The sequence below is a fragment of the Saimiri boliviensis genome, chromosome 16 (assembly GCF_048565385.1).
Source record: "Saimiri boliviensis isolate mSaiBol1 chromosome 16, mSaiBol1.pri, whole genome shotgun sequence".
NCBI lineage: Eukaryota > Metazoa > Chordata > Mammalia > Primates > Cebidae > Saimiri > Saimiri boliviensis.
In genome coordinates, this window is record NC_133464.1 from 13,873,079 (window position 1) to 13,891,147 (window position 18,069).

At 43.8% G+C, this 18,069-nt stretch overlaps 1 protein-coding gene across 2 annotated transcripts in view; it reads right to left on the reverse strand.

Annotated features, from left to right (window-relative positions):
* Positions 1 to 18,069, reverse strand: part of CLYBL (citramalyl-CoA lyase) — a 290,952-nt gene that overhangs the window by 35,390 nt on the left and 237,493 nt on the right. For both annotated transcript variants that reach the window (XM_003928221.4, XM_074387482.1), the window contains exon 3: positions 13 to 201. In XM_003928221.4, the coding sequence (XP_003928270.1) occupies positions 13 to 201 (189 nt within the window). The remainder of the gene's footprint in view (positions 1 to 12; positions 202 to 18,069) is intronic.

Genomic DNA, 18,069 nt, shown 5'->3' on the forward strand with positions numbered 1-18,069 from the left:
TTAGGTACTCACCCATGGGATTTCTTCAGGACTTTCCACCTTTGGTAGCATCAGGCTGGAAGGAAGGACCCGGGATTGCAGAAGGGTCTCTAGGTCTTCTTCCGCTAGACCGCTGGAAACTGAGTTGACTCTCACACATTTTTCAGTAGAGCCCAGATCCAAGTCCTCAAGAGTTTTTACAATTCTCAGTCGAGCTTCATTCTATAAATGTCAATAAAAATGTGTTTATCATTGAGGGGAGCACCATCAAATGGTCTATGAAACTGTTACATGGCTTCAGAGTCTGAGCACCATTATTCTATCTACACATTGCCTGTCCACCAAAAAAATATTTGAAAGAAGTCATCCAGTCTGAAAGGTGAGCAATTGACTTTCAGGCTTCATTCAGGATGGCTCTAACATAGCTGAGATGCACTGTAATGCACATTGGTGCACGGTAATGCCGTCTTTCTCATTAGCATCACTTCCCAATTGGAAGGGAAAAATAATTAACAGGTAATTTTTCACTGAGCATTAACTAAGTGCTAAGCATGGTTGTACGTTCTTTACCTGCACCTTCTCATTTAATAAACATAAGAAATTGGCTAACATCTGGATCGTGGCTGTCTCGTCTGTCAGCTTCTTCACATTAGGGGAAAAAGTAAGGATTTTTCTTTTTCCACAAGCATCATGTTTTTTTTTTTGTTTTTTTTTTTTTAACTATTTTATTGCAACTGAGTTGAATCTTGACATTCAATTAAGAAAATGCTCACAGGAATCTGACAATGCTTGCTACAAAAAAACCTCCAATTCCTTCAGGTGGAAGGCAAGGAATCCCTTCATGAAGTGCTTGACAAATACATTTTTTTCTTTGCCTTGACAGGCTTTGCTCCACAGTTCAGAGAAGCTGAAACGCTGGATGTCTGCCTCAGTATTTGAATTATCCCCAGAAAAACTATAAGAAACCAAGTATGTTATGTATTGGCTTTGGCTCTGGGGTGATGAAGATGGGGTGGGGGAGAGAGAGAAGTGCATGCAGAGGGTGAGGGTTGGAGTCGACAGAAGGCACTTGGGCCATTACTTCCTGCCAATTTCAGTTTCAAAAGCAAACTCCTCCAACTTGCCAACAGCCCTCAACAAATTCTCATTGTCAGAATGAACACTTATCAAAAGTAGATTCATTTGGGAAGGGTTTTTATGATACTAATAAAACTTTAAAGCTTCTCACTGCTGTTTTTTTTTTTTTAAGTCTTAATATGTAGCCATTTGAAAAGCAATACTGATCTAGGAAAATAGCAAATCAAAGTGGCAACAAAAAAGAATTATTTAAGCCAATATTGAGTCTAAGTTCCAGTCAACAAGACAACCCAGGACAGAAGATTTAAAACAGACAGACGTGGGTCTATGAGCAGGGAGAAGCAAGGAAGCTTCCAAATGTGGTCTGAGTTAAACAGTGTGAGGAAACAGCAGCTTAGAGTTGTCAAGTCAGATGGAAAGGGAAGCTAAGACAGCTTAGGACAGCTCTGTGAAGTCCTGATTTACAGAGTTCAACTGCCAATGATTAGGCAAAGCTTAGACAAAAGCAAGAGAGAGCTCAGACTAGCAAGTCAGAGATGATGCAGCCAACGATGGCTTGGTTCCATATCATACCTGTGTTTTATTCTATAGATAAAAAACTCACCCACTTGCTCTCCCACATACTCTTTATTACAGCCATTAAATACAAAAATCTTTTTTTTTTTTTTTTTTTTTTTTTTTTTGGTGAGACAGAGTCTCACTCTGTCACCCAGGCTGGAGTGCAGTGGTGTGATCTCGGCTCACCGCAACCTCTGCCTCCCGAGTTCAAGCAATTCTCCTGCCTCAGCCTCCCAAGTAGCTGGGATTACAGGTATCTGCCACCATGCCCAGCTCATTTTTATATTTTTTAGTAGGGACGAGGTTTTACCATGTTGGCCAGGCTGACCTCAAACTCCTATCTCAGGTAATCCACCCGCCTCAGCCTCCTAAAGTGCTGGGATTACAGGTGTGAGCCACCACACCTGGCCCTAAATATGGAAATCTTAAAGGTGAAGGGCAGAAGTTAGCGCAGTATCTTGGCTCTAAAGCAGGCTAGAGCTGCTGGGAGAAATACTTCCAGCTCTGGCCGGGCTCAGTGGCTCACATCTGTAATCCCAGCACTTTGGGAGGCTGAGGCAGGCAGATCATGAGGTCAAGAGATCAAGGCCATCCTGGCCAACATGGTGAAACCCCATCTCTATTTAAAAAATACAAAAATTAGCTGGGCATGCTGGTGCGCACCTGTAGTCCCAGCTACTTGGGAGGCTGAGGCAGGAGAATTGCTTGAACCCAGGAGGCGGAGGTTGCAGTGAGCCGAGATCGCGCCACTGCACCCCAGCCTGGAGCCTGGCGATAGAGCAAGACTCTGTCTCAAAAAAAAAAAATTCGCTGGGCATGGTGGCAGATGCCTGTAATCCCAGCTACTTGGGAGGCTGAGGCAGGAGAATCGCTTGAACCCAGGAGGCGGAGGTTGCAGTGAGCAGAGACTGCACCTTTGCACTCCAGTATGGAACACAGTGAGACTCCATCTCAAAAAACAAAACAAAAAACAACAACAACAAAAACAAACACACAAAACCCAAAACCTGAAATATTTCCAGCTTTCTGGAAGGCACATTTAGATCCACGGCTGTGGAGAGCCTAAAGCATCTTACGCTCTGTGTACCCTATGCAGATACAGAGTCCAGCAGATTTGCTGGAGCTTGTCCACATAACTTCCAGGTTCCTTTTTAATAGCTAAGTCAGCCTTGCAAAGACACTACTGGGCAGTGTGAATGGAAAATTGAAGGGAAATCACTATTTTTTAGGCCATACTGCATTTTTAAAACTTGAATTATCTGAGTCGTCATCTCCATCCCCTCACCTGCATGTGTGTTCAAGGACGCACAACTCCTGGCCACGTCAACTCCCTAAATTGTTCATGTTGGTTAGTAGCAAACAAAATCTGATCTCGAAGCTGTTGGGTTTCACTTGGATTTGAAGAGACTGTTTGTTCAAAGCTCATGTTCTAAACCTGTTTGTGATTTTTATCTAAAGTCAGATTGCCATGGTTTCAGCACATTCCAGTTTACTTAGCAAAATTCAGCCCTTGTGAACTTGGCTGCAAATGAAGTACCTAACTCCAATTTTAGGCATAATCTGATTAGTACTTTTCATATTACAATAACGAGCAGTGAATACTCAGCATTTTAAAAATTTTGGCACAGAATGAAAACCAAGCTCTTTCCACTTCATCATTCTGTACATTTCCAAAAAAGAGATGATGGCTTTTGAGGTATATTGCCACACGACACCCTTATTAACGGTCTGTTGCTTGTAACAATTTACATAAACCAAGTGTGCATCCTCTGGTATATATCCCAAACACCCAACAACTTCTGTGAATTTGCTCCAACCAACAAGCATGTTGAATTTTTTTTCTTTTTGGTATTTTCAGGGTGAAATATGTGACTGTGCTAGCAAACACACCCCTGCCATCTGTTGGGTTGAGAGGAAGGCAGTTTCTAAGAACAATTAAGTTTAGTTCTGGCTGTTCAGTTCGAGAGAGTCACAGTCCACCCAGTTGTGGAAAGAAAGAAATTCTGTTGATTCGATTCTCTCCTTTTGCCCTCCCTCTCTGCAACACACACAGTACTTCTTGCTCACAGCGCTCTTAGCTCTCTCTCATCTCCACCACCTCGTCCTTCACGCTTCACTCTTTCCTTCTTTCTTGCTCTCTCTCTTTGGCTCCTGGTTGGCTGTGACCATCCCTCCAATATCCATCTTAGGTGGATTAGCAAGAGGCTGCCTGGCTGACCCCGGGTCTTGGAAGGGCTCTCAGGGTGATCTGCTACGATTATTGGGAGGTAAGTGCTTCCCGGAGAAAAGCGAAAAAGGAAATTAAGGTAAAAGAGGCCACCCCAAAAGGAGCTTTTATGGGAACTTTTACATCCTGGGAGCAATACAGGTTGTTTAAAATGAGGTTTGCGAGGGACTGCATTCTAAATGTGTTAACGCTACAGGGCAGCCTTGGTGAGCCCTTCTCACTGTGGACTTAACTTGTCCCCCAAGATACGACAAGCTGGAAACGACTGAATAATGGAATTAAGGCTGTTATCAACAGTTACATTAGACCTTTGAAGAGACTAAATACCATAGTGTGTTCTGGATCTTGTTTGATTCCAAAGGTGGACTCTGCCCAGGTCACAGAGGAAGGTGGCACAGATTAGAATCTTTGCAGGTCCCTGGTCTAAAAAATGGTGTTCCCAAAGTTGCCGCATTCAATCGATATTTCGTGCCATGCTGCTCAGTGCAGTGGACCAGTGGCTAATAAACTTGTCCTTATCTATAAGCCACCGTATTATGTGACTGTGTCTGGGCCAGGAACCAAGGCATGCTATGATTTCAGAGACTGGATTCCTATCACCTGGGGAAGAGACATGCTCTGGTGACGTAAGAAAGCAGAGAAATCAACCATCACCGAGACCTGCAGACTCTGAAATTAAAGTAGAAAATATGCGTGCAGTTGGTTCAATTGGCACCCATTAAAGCTAATAACTAATCATCCTCGCAAGTTTCTAGCTCAGAATGATCAAATCTGCAAAGAAAACAACATCCGTCCACTTTTACACTCCAGTGGAAGAGGTGGTCCCTCGCGGCAGGGCGGCACAGTCTCGCCATCTGGAGAATAAATCGAGTGTGAAGTACAGTATAGTTTGGGACCAAGCTCCGTGGCGGCAGCTCAGCAGTCAGTTCATTAGTTCCAAACTTCCAGGGATTAGAGCGGCATCAATTCTACTGTCGGATAGGATGAGACAGACAGGATACGAGATTCAAGGGGGATTGTGACAACCAAGAGGAGCCCCTTGGGCTTATTTATAAAACTACAAAGTATAAACATACCCAAATAAGTGCCTTAAATAATAGCATTATCACAGTTTCATAACATCTGAATTATCACCTTTCCCTTTGCCTCCCAGCCCCCGACTCAAACCTTGAATGTTAACGTGTAGTTGTTTTCAGAGGAAATGGCCGAGACAGCCCTGGGTGCAACAGGAACAAGGAGAAACCTATGTGCGACCCAAGATCTGGTAATTAAGAAATACGAAAGACTTTCCATACTCCAGGGAGAATCCACAACATTTGTGATTAATGAAAAGTACAATTAATATTTTCATCCTGCAAAAGGCAATTACCATGCCACATATTCAAAAACATCAATAAATTCGATCTCTTCTGAATTGGTCCAACTCATCTGATTTCCATTTATCTAATGTGTTGGGATCATTATCAATGATGTTATGGCACGGGCATGAAGTGGTCCAAATTTTGAGCAGAAGGCCCCAGGAGCTTCTCTATGAAAATCGTTTTGAAAATGTGGAAAAATTTGATTTAACATAAAAAACAAAATGAATTTATTCGATTTAAGGATCACCTTTTTCATATAACTTTTTATCAATTTGCATTTAAAAACAGCATTGCTTATGGCATAGAACATCATCACTAGTCAATTATATTGTATTTTTCTCATAAATGTGTACAAATCTCCTGAAATAATGATCACAAAGACTGTTGTAGTGACTGCATTGAAAAAAAGACAAATGAATTCTCACTGATTATTACAACCTGGTAGCGTGTTTCATTAAGCAAGGTGAGTGTTGAGTTTTCTACCCCATTATTTTTTCCACAAGAAAAAGAAACCTTAGTTTGCCTGTTTCTGAAAGAAAGACCTGTTACAGTATTGAGCATACTGTATGTTAACTGGCTTAAAATTGTATGTAGATTCATCCTACAAAGCATTACAGGCCAGGCACCCTGTTTACTCTGAAAATGTAGATTTTGGCAGAGCAAAGTTTTTGATATGTTAATCACGAGCCATACATTAAAACACAGGTGTATAGTGAAATGCTAAATTGGCTTTCATTCAGAAGCATAAGAAGGCTGAGGATGTGTACAGATGGGTAAGCTTATAATATATAATTGCTATTTCTGCCCTTCAGAGATATAATTGACAAAGATAAAAACTTTCCAAAAAACTCCAACACTAAAATACAATAAATCTATGAAAAGAATTTGTTTTGAAGGTCTCCAACCAATTAAAAATATTTTTAAAAGATGTTAGAATAGCTTTAACTTCAGTCATGCAAACCTATACATTTGTCAGAATTCACAGAACATACACTTTAAATTTGTACATTTCACTGTATATACATTTCATCTCAAAAGCAAGAAGAGAACTGTAAACAAATATTGAACTCTAGTCAACCATATGCATGCTGGAGTATTTAAGGGGACGTGTACTGCTGTCTACAATTTACTTTGAAATGGATATATTAATACAAAGCAAATCGATGGATGGAGAGGGACGAATGGATGGTCAGATACAGATTAAGGCAGGCAGAGTAAACATTACTGGGAGAATACAGGAGATAGGTATATGGGTTTCTACTGTATAATCTTCTAATTTTTCTGATGCTTGAAATTTTTGTAGTAAAATGTGGGGGAAAAGATACCCTAAAACGTTGACAATTTTTGGAGCTGATTGATGAGTATATGGAAGTTCTTTATATTAGACTCTTTATGTTTGGATATATTTGAATATTTCCATAATAAAAAGTTGAAAACTATTACAGTTAATGACTGAAATGTCACTTTAGTTATTTGTGGGAAATAATTTTGGTGAAAATTATTTTTAGGTTTGTGATTTTGATAACAGCTTTAATGAGATAAAGTTCACGTGACATACAGTTTACCTAATGCGTACAATTCAGTGCCTGTTGGTGTATTCATAGAGCTGTACAGCCATCACAATTAATTTTAGAACAGAAGCCAGGCGTGGTGGCACACACCTGTAGTCTCAGCTGCCTGGGAGGCTGTGGTGTGAGAATCACTTGAGCCCAGGAGTTTGAGGCTGCAGTAAGCTGTGACTGCATTCCACGCAGGTTGACAATGCAAGACGGTCTCAAAAACAAAAAATAATATGTTATCACCCCAAAAAGAAACCCTATTCCTCTTAGCAAGTCACTCCCATTTCCCCAACCCTCCCAGCCCTAGGCAACCACTATTCTACTTTTTGCTTCTATAGATTTGCTTATTCTGGAACGTATAATGGAATCATGCAATGTGTAGTCTTCTCTGACTGCTTTCTTTCACTAATATGTTTCAAGGTTCATTCACCTTGTAGCACCTATCAATACTTATTCCTTTTTATTGCCAAATTATATTCTAATGTATGGATAGGTCACATTTTGTCCATTGTTAGTTAATGGACACTTGGCCTGTTTCCACTTTGTGGCTATCATGAGAAATGCTGCCATGAACATGCATGTACAGGTTTTGATACAGACACAGGTTTTCATTTCTCTTCATTCTCTAAGACAAAGTAGAATTCCTGGGTCATATGGTAACTGTATGCTTGACCTTTTGAGAAACTGTGCTGTTTTCCAAAGTGGCTGAGCCAATTTCCTCTCCCGCCAGCTGTGTGTGAGGGTTCCAGCTGCTCCACATCCTCACCGACACTTATTACCATGTGTCTTTTTTATTCCAGCCATCCCTGTGGGTATCAAGTGGTCTCTCATTGTGGTCTTGATTTGTGTTTCTCTGATGACCGATGATGTTGAGAATCCCTCCATGTGCTTATTGGCCATTTTTATATCCACTGGCTATTTAAATCCTTAGTCTACTAAACAATTGGGGCAAAACATACATGTAACATAAAGTTTTTCTTTTTAATCATCTTTAAATGTACAATTCAGTGGCACCAATTACTTATGCAACATTGTCAACCATCACCACTATCTAGTTCCAAAACTTTTTTTTTTTTGAGGCGGAGTTTCACTCTTGTTGCCCAGGCTGGAGTACAGTGGCACAATCTTGACTCACTGCAACCTCCACCTCCCATGTTCAAGTGATTCTCCTGCTTCAGCCTCCTAAGTAGCTGGGATTACAGACGGCCACCACCACACCCAGCTAATTTTTGTATTTTTAGTAGAGACAGGGTCTTGCCATGTTGGCCAGGCTGGTCTCGAGCTCCTGACCTCAGGTGACCCACCCTCCTCAGCCTCCCAAAGTGCTGGGATTACAGGTATGAGACATTGTACCCGGCCTATTTCCAAAACTTTTAATCACTGAAAACAGAAACTCCGTAACCATTAAGCATCAACTCAGTATTCTCCCCTGCCCCCAGGTCCTGGTAACCTCTAATTTGCTTTCTGTACTCATCAATTTGTCTATTCTAGATATTTCCTATGAGTGAAATAATTTTTGTTCCTTGGTTCTGGTTATTTGACTAAGCATAATAATGTTTTAAGGTTCATTCATGTTATAGCATATATTCAAACTTCATTCCTTTTTATGGCTGAATAATATTCCATTTTATGTCTCTACCACATTTCGTTTATCCATTCACCTATTGGTAGACATTTGGGTTGTTTCACAATTGGTTATTGTGAATAATGCGGCTATGGACGTTGGCATATGAGTTTCTCTTTGAGTTCCTCTTTTTTTTTTTTTTTTTTTTTTTTTTTAAAGACACAGTTTTGCTCTTGTTGCCCAGGCTGGAGTGCAATGGAGCAATCTGAGCTCACCACAACCTCCGCCTCCTGGCTTCAGGTGATTCTCCTACCTCAGCCTCCTGAGTAGCTGGAATTATAGGTATGTGCTACCGTGCCCAGCTAATTTTTTGTATTTTTAGTAGAAACAGGGTTTCTCCATGTTGGTCAGTCTGGCCTCGAACTCCCAGCCTCAGGTGATCTGCCTACCTTAGCCTCCCGAAGTGCTGGGATTACAGGCGTGAGTCACTGCACCTGGCCTGAGTCCCTCTTTTCAGTTCTTTTGGGTATATACCTAGGAGTAGAATTGCTGGATCATATAGTAATTCTATGCTTAGCTTTCTGAGGAACTGCCAAACGGTTTTCCGCAGAGGCTGTACCATTTTGCCTTCCCAACAGCAATACACCAGGATGCGTATTTCTCCACATCCTCACCAACACTTGTTATTTTGTTTTATTGACACAGTGTGTGTTTTTGGTCACAGCCATCCTAGTGGGTGTGATGTGGTCGCTCGATGGGTTTTGTTTTGCATTTCTCCAATGACTCATGATGCTGGGCATCTCTGTGTGTGCTTATTAGCCGTCTGTAAATCATCTACGGATAAATGTCCATTCAAGTCCCTTGCCCACTTTTAAACAGGCCTGTTTGTCTTTTTGTTGTTGAGTTATAACAGTTCATTAGATATCTCAATATCAAATCCTTATCAGATATATGACTTCAAAATATTTTCTTCCATCCTGCAGCTGTCTTTTCATTTCCTTGATGGTATCCTATGAAGCACAGAAGTTACAATTTTACTCATCCAATTATCTGTTTTTCTTCTGTTGATTGTACTTTTGCTACCATCTTGAGACCACTGACTGCCTAATCAAAGGCCACAAGATAATATGCAAGATACATGCCTATGCCTTTCTCTAGGAGTTTAACAGTTTCAGCTAGTAACATTTAGGTCTTTAATACATTTTGAGTATAATCTTTTTGTATATGGCATGGGTTGAGGGGGTGTTTTTCTTTGTATTTTCACTCTTTATTTTTCAACAAAGTATAGTGAAATTCCCAGGGCAGAGAAAACTCCAGTGGAAACAAGGGGCTCACTTCCATCTGCCTCCTTGCCTGCCTTGCCTTGGCTGCTGCCCGGCAACTGGCTATTGCTGGCTCTCTGCTGCCATAGCCCCTATCAGTCACCTTCCCCTCTCTTCTTCCTCGTTACCTTGCCCTTTTTCCATCTCCTCCTGGTGTATTTTCCTTAACTATATGTGCCAGACCTTGGTATTTCTAGGGAGGCCTTGACAGGCATCCTTATGGGGCTCTGAAGTGCCTCCCACTGAAACTCACAGGGCGACGTGGAGCTGGTGCTGAGAAGACGCCTCTCTTGGGTGGGGACTCCCGATGTTTTATGATTCAGTAGTGTAGCCTTGAGGTACAGTTTGCACAGATTCAAGAAACAGGGTCTTGCTCTGTCAGCCAGGCTGGAGTGGAGTGGCAGGATCATGGCTCACGGCTGCCTTGAACTCCTAGGCTCTAGCAACCCGCCTGCCTCAACCCCGCAAAGTGCTGGGATTATAGGCGTAAGCCACCATGCTCAGCCGTCTTTGTCAATCCTATTAGAAACCACCATGCTCAGATTTGTCTGTGGTTGTGGAATCTGTTAGCTCACGGCTCTTCCCACTTTTACTCTGTGTTTCCACAGCCTCAAAGGGGCAAGGTTAGAATTTCTGGTTTCTAGCAGGGCAGCGGGGGCTCAGGGGGCTGGGACAATCTGTGGGCAGAAGAATGGGAATGGTGACCACTGTCTCCGAGGGAGCCCAGGGAACAGGTGGCAGAAAGATCCAGAGGAAAACTGAAAAGCGCAATCACTCATCTGGTTGTTTTATGTACTTATGGCCAAACATCCAGATACTTGAGGCATTTAGATAACAGAGGATCTGCCCTTTTTTAAAAGAATGTATGTGATTCCCAAGAGAAAACTTCCTGAATAACATGCCCAGATTCTGCCTGATGACCCTGCTCTGATACATGTAAAACTTCTGATCCAGAGGGATTAATCAAATGCAATCCACACCGGGCGTGGTGGCTCACGCCTATAATCCCAGCACTTTGGGAGGCCGAGACGGGTGGATCACAAGGTCAAGAGATTGAGACCATCCTGGTCAACATGGTGAAACCCCGTCTCTACTAAAAATAAAAAAATTAGATGGCCATGGTGGCGCATGCCTGTAGTCCCAGCTACTCGGGAGGCTGAGGCAGGAGAATTGCTTGAACCCAGGAGACGGATGTTGTGGTGAGCCGAGATCACGCCATTGCACTCCAGCCTGGGTAACAAGAGTGAAACTCTGTCTAAAAATTAAAAACAACAACAACAACAACAAAACAAAACAAATGCAATCCACTGCACCAGGAGCTGGGGACAGGTGTGGGGGATGGGGAAAAGATCCACAAATCACTCGCTGTTAAAGTCCGGGAATTTATCATCCAGTTGCGGTGATGAAAGCCCCATATAATGATAAGTGAAGTAACAGCTGGAGTCAGTAGAACAGATCCTGGAGCCCTTGGGACTTAGAAGCAGGGGACGGCACCCCAGGCTGAGAAGGGGGTTGGAGAAGGGGAAGCTGGGACTCGGGTGGCCTCTGAAGACTGAACAGGATTTCAGTAAGCGCAGAGGAGGCAAGAGAGCCAGAAATGGGCAAAGGGCAGCGGCAGGAACAACAGGGAAACAGCAGGGCAATGATTTGTATGTATGAGGCTACAGAGGCAGGGAGCTTGAACAGGGAGACAGACAGACAGAGACAGACAGTGGAGGGCCCTGAAGGTCAGGGGCAGCCCGTGGCTTAGAGACACAAGGGATGAGGCTCCGTCCCAGTGCGGAGAAAGGACCATGGTGGTCACAGGTCACGACTCGAAGCTCAGTTGAGAAGTATCTCTGAAAAGCCACCCTGAACCCCTGCCTGTATTCCAGAGGATCCACCCTCAAGTGCGGGGGACAGCGGGGGAGGTCCCTGCTCACTCCACCTGTGCAGGAGTTCCTTTGAAGGAGGGCCTGGAACCCCAAAGCTGCTCAATGTTGTCTTTGGAATGGGTGTCTGTATGTGGGTTTCTGATTTGGGGTACTCAGTCCAGGGCAGTGAAAGTGTTCTGGAAGCCCCACAGTACCGTGGCATGCAGGCCCACTCCCTGGCACATGCCTTCTAATTGGTCTTGCTTAGCCCGGCCCCCGTGAGGACGGAGAAGGTAGCTGCTTTCCCCAACTGACTGGTACAAAGTACAGGCTGGAGCAAAGCTGCCCTCTCCCTCTCAACTTGCTGTATTTATGTTTCCCCACTTCTCCGGGTTAGAGGAGGTAATTAACTGTTTTGGTTTAAAAGCCCTCCTGCTGGGTCTCAGTCTGCATGGGAGAATAAAAGTAAACAAGCAAAAAAGAACAGTGTCATCAAAGGACCTCGCACCTACCTTTCTTCATTATGAGGATGAAAACGTGCCTTTGTCCACAGGTGCCAGGAATTACCTGTGCAGGGCAAGGTCCGTGGGCCTTTCATTCTTTTTTAACGGTAAATCAAGAGTGATTCTCTCATAATTTAATGGAGCAGGCTTGCCATAGTTCCAGATACACATCAGGTAACAGACACGTCACGTGTCCCTGGCCTGAGCGGTTTTGAGTGATGCTCACAACATATTTTAGCCAGTGACTCCCTCTAGTTCTCAAGCTGACCTGATCCACATTACTGGAAGCTGATCCAAATTGTCCCCTTCACACAGATATCAAAAACCAATTTGTTAAAAAAGCAAACTTTTTTTATTTCGATGGAGGAAAACACTCATTTCCCTGCCTGTCACCACACTCTGCAGCTGTGAGTTGGGCCCGCTTATCTCCAAGGCTGCCCTAAGAGGTGGGTTATGACCAACTCAGCTGTGCCCACGTTGCTGTGGGAGACGCCTGTCTGCACGCCAGCTGCTTCTACCACACTTCTATAAGGTGCTGACATGAAGAATCTTGTCTCCATAAGTAGATTATAAAGTTTATCCATAGAAGTATAAATGTCTAACAACAAAACACACATAGCCTTGCAATGAAACAAACTGAGCCAACGCTAATTTCAGCCAGCGGCAAAAGCCAGTCCTTGACTTCTTGTCTTCTGGAGGAAGCTCTGCCTCGTGTGGCAGAGCAGCAGCCCAAACAGGGATTCCTGAGATTCAGCAGCACATTAATTAGTCTTCCTGGCAGACACGAATGAAGAAATCAGGTAACAACAATAAGCTTGGCAGGAATAGAACACAAAGAAATACTTCTTGCAAGTACGTGAAACTGCATCGTTATTTTCACAAACTATTTTTAAAGTAGACAGGGCTTTAAAACAGAATAAAAAAACGTCTCCACACAATATTTGGTAATATTGGTAATGTTGGTTCCACCTTTGTGCATTTTCATTTCTGCTGATTAAACATATACTGAGTTCTTTAGATCATTTCTTTTACTTATTTATTTTGTAGAGACAGGGTCTTGCTCTGCTGCCCAGGCTGGAGTGTGACGGCTATTTTCAGGCAGAGAGTGCACTAAAGCTTCCAGCCTCCCTCATTTATTTTTATTTATTCTTGGCTGTTTTGCTTCCTAATTATTTCCCAGAGAGAAGTATAACTGAAAAATGGCTTTCTTTTTAGGTGGCAAATGTATAGGTATTTTTAAGGATAGTACTTTTCCATCCTATTCTTTGTCAATTTTATTTTCTTCTAAAATCAACAAGGAAAAGAAAAGTATAATGTGGAAAAACTGAAAAACGGAGGAGAAGAAAGACGGCCAGGAGGACACTTAATTTTCTTAAAAAGGCAGACTGCGGTTCTCTGGAGAAGAAGGATGTTGCAGCAAAGCCCCCGCCCCCGCAAGGACCAGCCCCCTTGGAGGTGGCTTCTCGTTGCAGCTGGCCGCGGTGTACCGTAGTTCCTCTGAAGATGCGTATCGCGGAGAAAGTGGCAGAGCCTGCATTGTGTCACCTAGCTCAGGAACACTGGGAGCTTCCAGTCTTCTATAATTAAATGTTTTCCTCGAGCAAATGCTAATAAAATAATGCCGTGGCTGGCACGGCGCTTGATTTCCATCGCGCTTTCCACCTTCTCCTCTTGCCAGCTCTTCACGTCGACTTTCTCCGCAGCTTCATTCCTTCACTGGTGCCAGGCAGGCGCACTGCACAACCACTTGGGTTTTCTTCCCGCTTTTTGCGCCCGGTAAATTTTCATAAAGCATTTAACGTGAGAACAAGCAGGTTAATTTCCCGTGCCGTTGAGCCAGGCGCCCCGCAACACTGCCATGTATTGGCTTCGGAGTCAGAGGCCTCGGTCCCAGTGGCGAGAACTCTTGCCAGAGCCTTCTCAGTGCAGACACCAGGTGTGATTCAGCGTAACAGATTGTGTGGACGCTCAACGGCTTCTATAAATCATGCGTCAAAACGAAATTGTATCCTTCATGCAAGATGAAGATGGAAGTCTCCTGGGCTGGAAGTTCTGCCAGGAAGGGCCTCTGGACATACAAGAAGTGGGAAAATCACCCCACCTTGCAACACATGCCTAGTTTCAGCACCATTAACATTTTCCTTAACAATATCAGCACCTGGTTAAAATCCTCCATCATATCACAACGCTGTTTTACTCTGATGGTTGGTAGGCAATGGAAGATTTGTGAAAAATATACAAAGAAGATGGGGAAAATGGAACTGTAAGGAAATTTAAAACCTCACTGAATCTAGTCTTTGATACCTACTTAGTCAATGGCTTGAACCATGCGTGAAACCCTGGATGACAGTGACTCTGAATGCCGATGCGGTAGGTGTCAGCTCTCGGACTAGGAGGAGGTGCATGGGGAAAACTTTCAGGGAAGAAGCCAGGCTTTGTGGCTGCCACAGTGTAGACCCGAGATGAGAATGGCCTATTCCCGAAGATGGCAAGATTAGTGTGCCTCAAGAGAAGGGCAGGCCCGAAGCTGAGACATAGGTCACCCCACGGGGAGAGTAACTGAAGTCACAAGAGGACAGCGAAGATGATTTGAGGACAAGCTTAGCAAACACAACTGCTAGAATCACCAGTCTTTTTATCCAGACCACTGCTAGGGGGATCTTAACACTTAGTGATGTTCAGGCAGCTAACAGAGAGGACCAATGGTGTCCCAATGGTGTGCCAACACCAGGGGATTGGGGATAAAATACATGTGTTCAGATGTTCAAAATCACCTGATAACGATGATGTCAATATATACACAGTCCTTTTCTAACTTTTCAAAGGGATTTCATGCCTGTGATCTCATTTGCCCTCACAACAGTCCTGCGGTGTGGACGGCACAGATTTTATTATCCACATGTGCCTGAAGAACAGACAGGTTAGGAGTCTCCTCTGGAATCCAGACAACTAGGCAGCAGTTGAGATGAGGCAGAAACTCCCATCTCGGGCTCCCAATATTGCATGTGTCTGCAGAACTCCTCCTTACACCTTGGAAGGTCAGTGAGTTACCCAATAGCCTGTAATAAACTATTTTGTTTTCTTTCTCTTTTTTTTTTTTTTAAGATGGAGTTTCACCATAATGGCCAGGCTGGTCTTGAACTCCTGACTTCAGGTGATCCACCCACCTCGGCCTCCCAGACTGCTAGGATTACAGGCGTGAGCCACCGCACCTGGCCAACTATTTTGTTTTCTCCTTACACTCAGTCAATTAATTCTGTGGTTAGCTGCCAGCAGCCCCGGCTAATACAGTGACCATACTGCACATGCATTCTGTCACCTGCCTTTTTTACTCAGTCACAGGTAGGGTATCTTTTTATGTGGGACATGATCTGCATAATCATTTGTAATTACTTCCAAGTATTCTATTGCATGGATAGGCCAATTCCTTATATAGTAAGATTTAATTTTTCAGCCAATGTGGTGGCTCATGCCTGTAATCTCAGCACTTTGGGAGGGTGAGGTGAGCGGATCACCTGAGGTAAGGAGTTCGAAACCAGCCTGGCCAACATGGCAAAACCCCATCACTACCAAAAATATAAAAATTAGCCAGATATGGTGGCACATACCTGTAATCCCAGCTACTTGGGAGGCTGAGGCAGGAGAATCACTTGAACCCAGGAGGTGGAGGTTGCAGTGAGCAGAGATTGCACCACTGCACTCCAGCCTGGGCAAAAGAGACAGACTCCATCTCAAAAAAAAAAAAAAAAAAAAAAAAAAAAAAAAATTTAATTGTTCCCCAGCGCTTTGCCATGAATATGTTCATTTCATTCAAGAAATATTTATTGAATATGCTTTATGTGCCAGCTACCATTTTAGGTAAAGGAGAGAACAGCTCCCTGCCTACATGGAACTTATATTCTAGTCAGGAAAACAGCTAAGAAACAAGTAAGTAAACAATTGCAGGCTGTGACACTATGAAGACAGCAGAATTAACTCATGGAATAGGAGTGATGGGGGCATAGTGCTTGAGACAGGGTGGCATGACAGCTTCTGTGAGGATGTGACCTTTGCCCTGATTCCTGAAAGATGATAAACCTAGCTGCCACAAATGTCCCAGAACATTCATCTTCGAGTCCTTATCTGACTGTTCCCTTAGAACAAATCTTAGAATTGGAACTGCCAGGCCAAATTTCCAACTCATGGAGGCTCCAACGGAATGAGACTCCAACTCTCACAGCCTCCTGTGAACCACCTGCTTCTGCCAGCAAGTCTGGCTTCTGGCCCTCACTGTGCTGATGGCTGCCTGTGTACGAGACAGAACCATCTCTCAACCTCACTGTGCCTCAGTTTCCTCATGTGAAAGATGGGGATGAGAACAGTGCCTGACTCAAGGGTTGGTGAGTAATGAAACTGTATGACATAAGTGGTTAATAAGTGTTAGGTTAAAAAAAAATGCTCCCCCTCTCCAAAGGGATCAGGTTTTGCTATGTTGCCCAGACTAGAGGGTAGAGGCTATTTATAAGCACCATCACAGCTTGCCGCTGCCTCAAACTCCTGGGCTCAAGGGATCCTCCGGCTGTAGCCTCCAGAGTAGCTGGGACCCCAGGCAGGCACCACAGGGTCTTAATCCCTGTTTTAACGTGTATGCTAAAATTCCTTTTTTAAAAAGGGCTGTACACATTTAAACTCCCATTTCCTTGTGCACATCCACTTGGGGTTGGTTCTGAGTTCATATTAGGTTGGCCTTGTTTTCAGTAACCAGATGTCCTCAGATCAGGACTCTGACCACGTTGAGGACTGGGAAGGTAGCTTGTAGCTCTTGTATCCCTAGTGCCTGAGCAAAAGGAAAGAACAGGAAGCTAGTCTTTTGGCACTTGGGGGAGAGTCCCAGAATAGGGCCAATCAACTCACAGACAATGAGAGCCAGCCTGACCATTGATGGGGCTCAGAACATACTACCCCAAAATACGCATTTAAGAAAACAGCAGAAGCAGGAAGGTCTTTCTCTCACTTTTCCCCACCTTTCTCCCCAAAGCAGTTCAGAAGAATTTGAACAAAGAGGCCTTGCTAAATTCTCCTCGGTTTATTACTGTTAGATAATGCCCCCCTCGTCCAATCACACTTCTGCACAACTATTGACTTGCATCAAATCTAATCATAAAAATACTTAGGTGTTCCAGCTGGGCATGGTGGCTCACACCTGTAATCTCAGCACTTAGGGAGGCTAAGGCAGGCGGATCGCTTGAGGTCAGGAGTTTGAGACCAGCCTGGCCAATATGGTGAAACCCTGTCTCTACCAAAAATAAAAGTCAGGCCTGGGCGTGCTGGCATGCACCTGTAATCCCAGCTACTCAGAAGGCTGAGGCAGGAGAATCTCTTGAACGTGGGAGGTGGACACTGCAGTGAGCTGAGATTGAGCCAAGGCACTCTAGCCTGGGCTACGGAGTGAGACCCTATCTCAAAAAACAAAACAAAACAACAAAGAAAGAAACAAATGCTTAAGTGTTCCTGTTTCTTTGGGTCTTAGTTAGGAAGGCTCCCATGTTGCCACATAAAGCTTATCTTAATGCGTGTGCCTAGGACCAGTGGCTCATGCCTGTAATGCCAGCACTTTGGGAGGCCAAGGCAGGCAGATCACCTAAGTCAGGAACTCAAGACCATCCTGGCCAATATGCTGAAACCCCGTCTCTACTAAAAATATAAAAATTAGGTGGATGTGGTGGTGCGCGCCTGTAGTTCCAGTTACTTGGGAGGCTGAGGCAGGAGAAATCGCTTGAATTCAGGAGGTGGAGGTTGCAGTCAGCCGAGATTGCACCACTGCACTCCAGCCTGGGTGACAGGCTGGGACTGTCTCAATCATCAATGAATCAATCAATCAATATAAAGTAATGTGTGTGTTTCTCTCTTGTTAATCTGCCTTTCATTATAGGTAACACAGTCATGAACCTTAAGATGGGTAAGGAAAAGGTATTACTCTTTCTCTCCTACAGCATCTAGTTGTAGACCTCTCATTTTGTATGAAATCAGATCTTAAAGATCTAAAGAGTCTACTTTCCTCTGAGCATGGTGCTCTTCAGGTTGCTG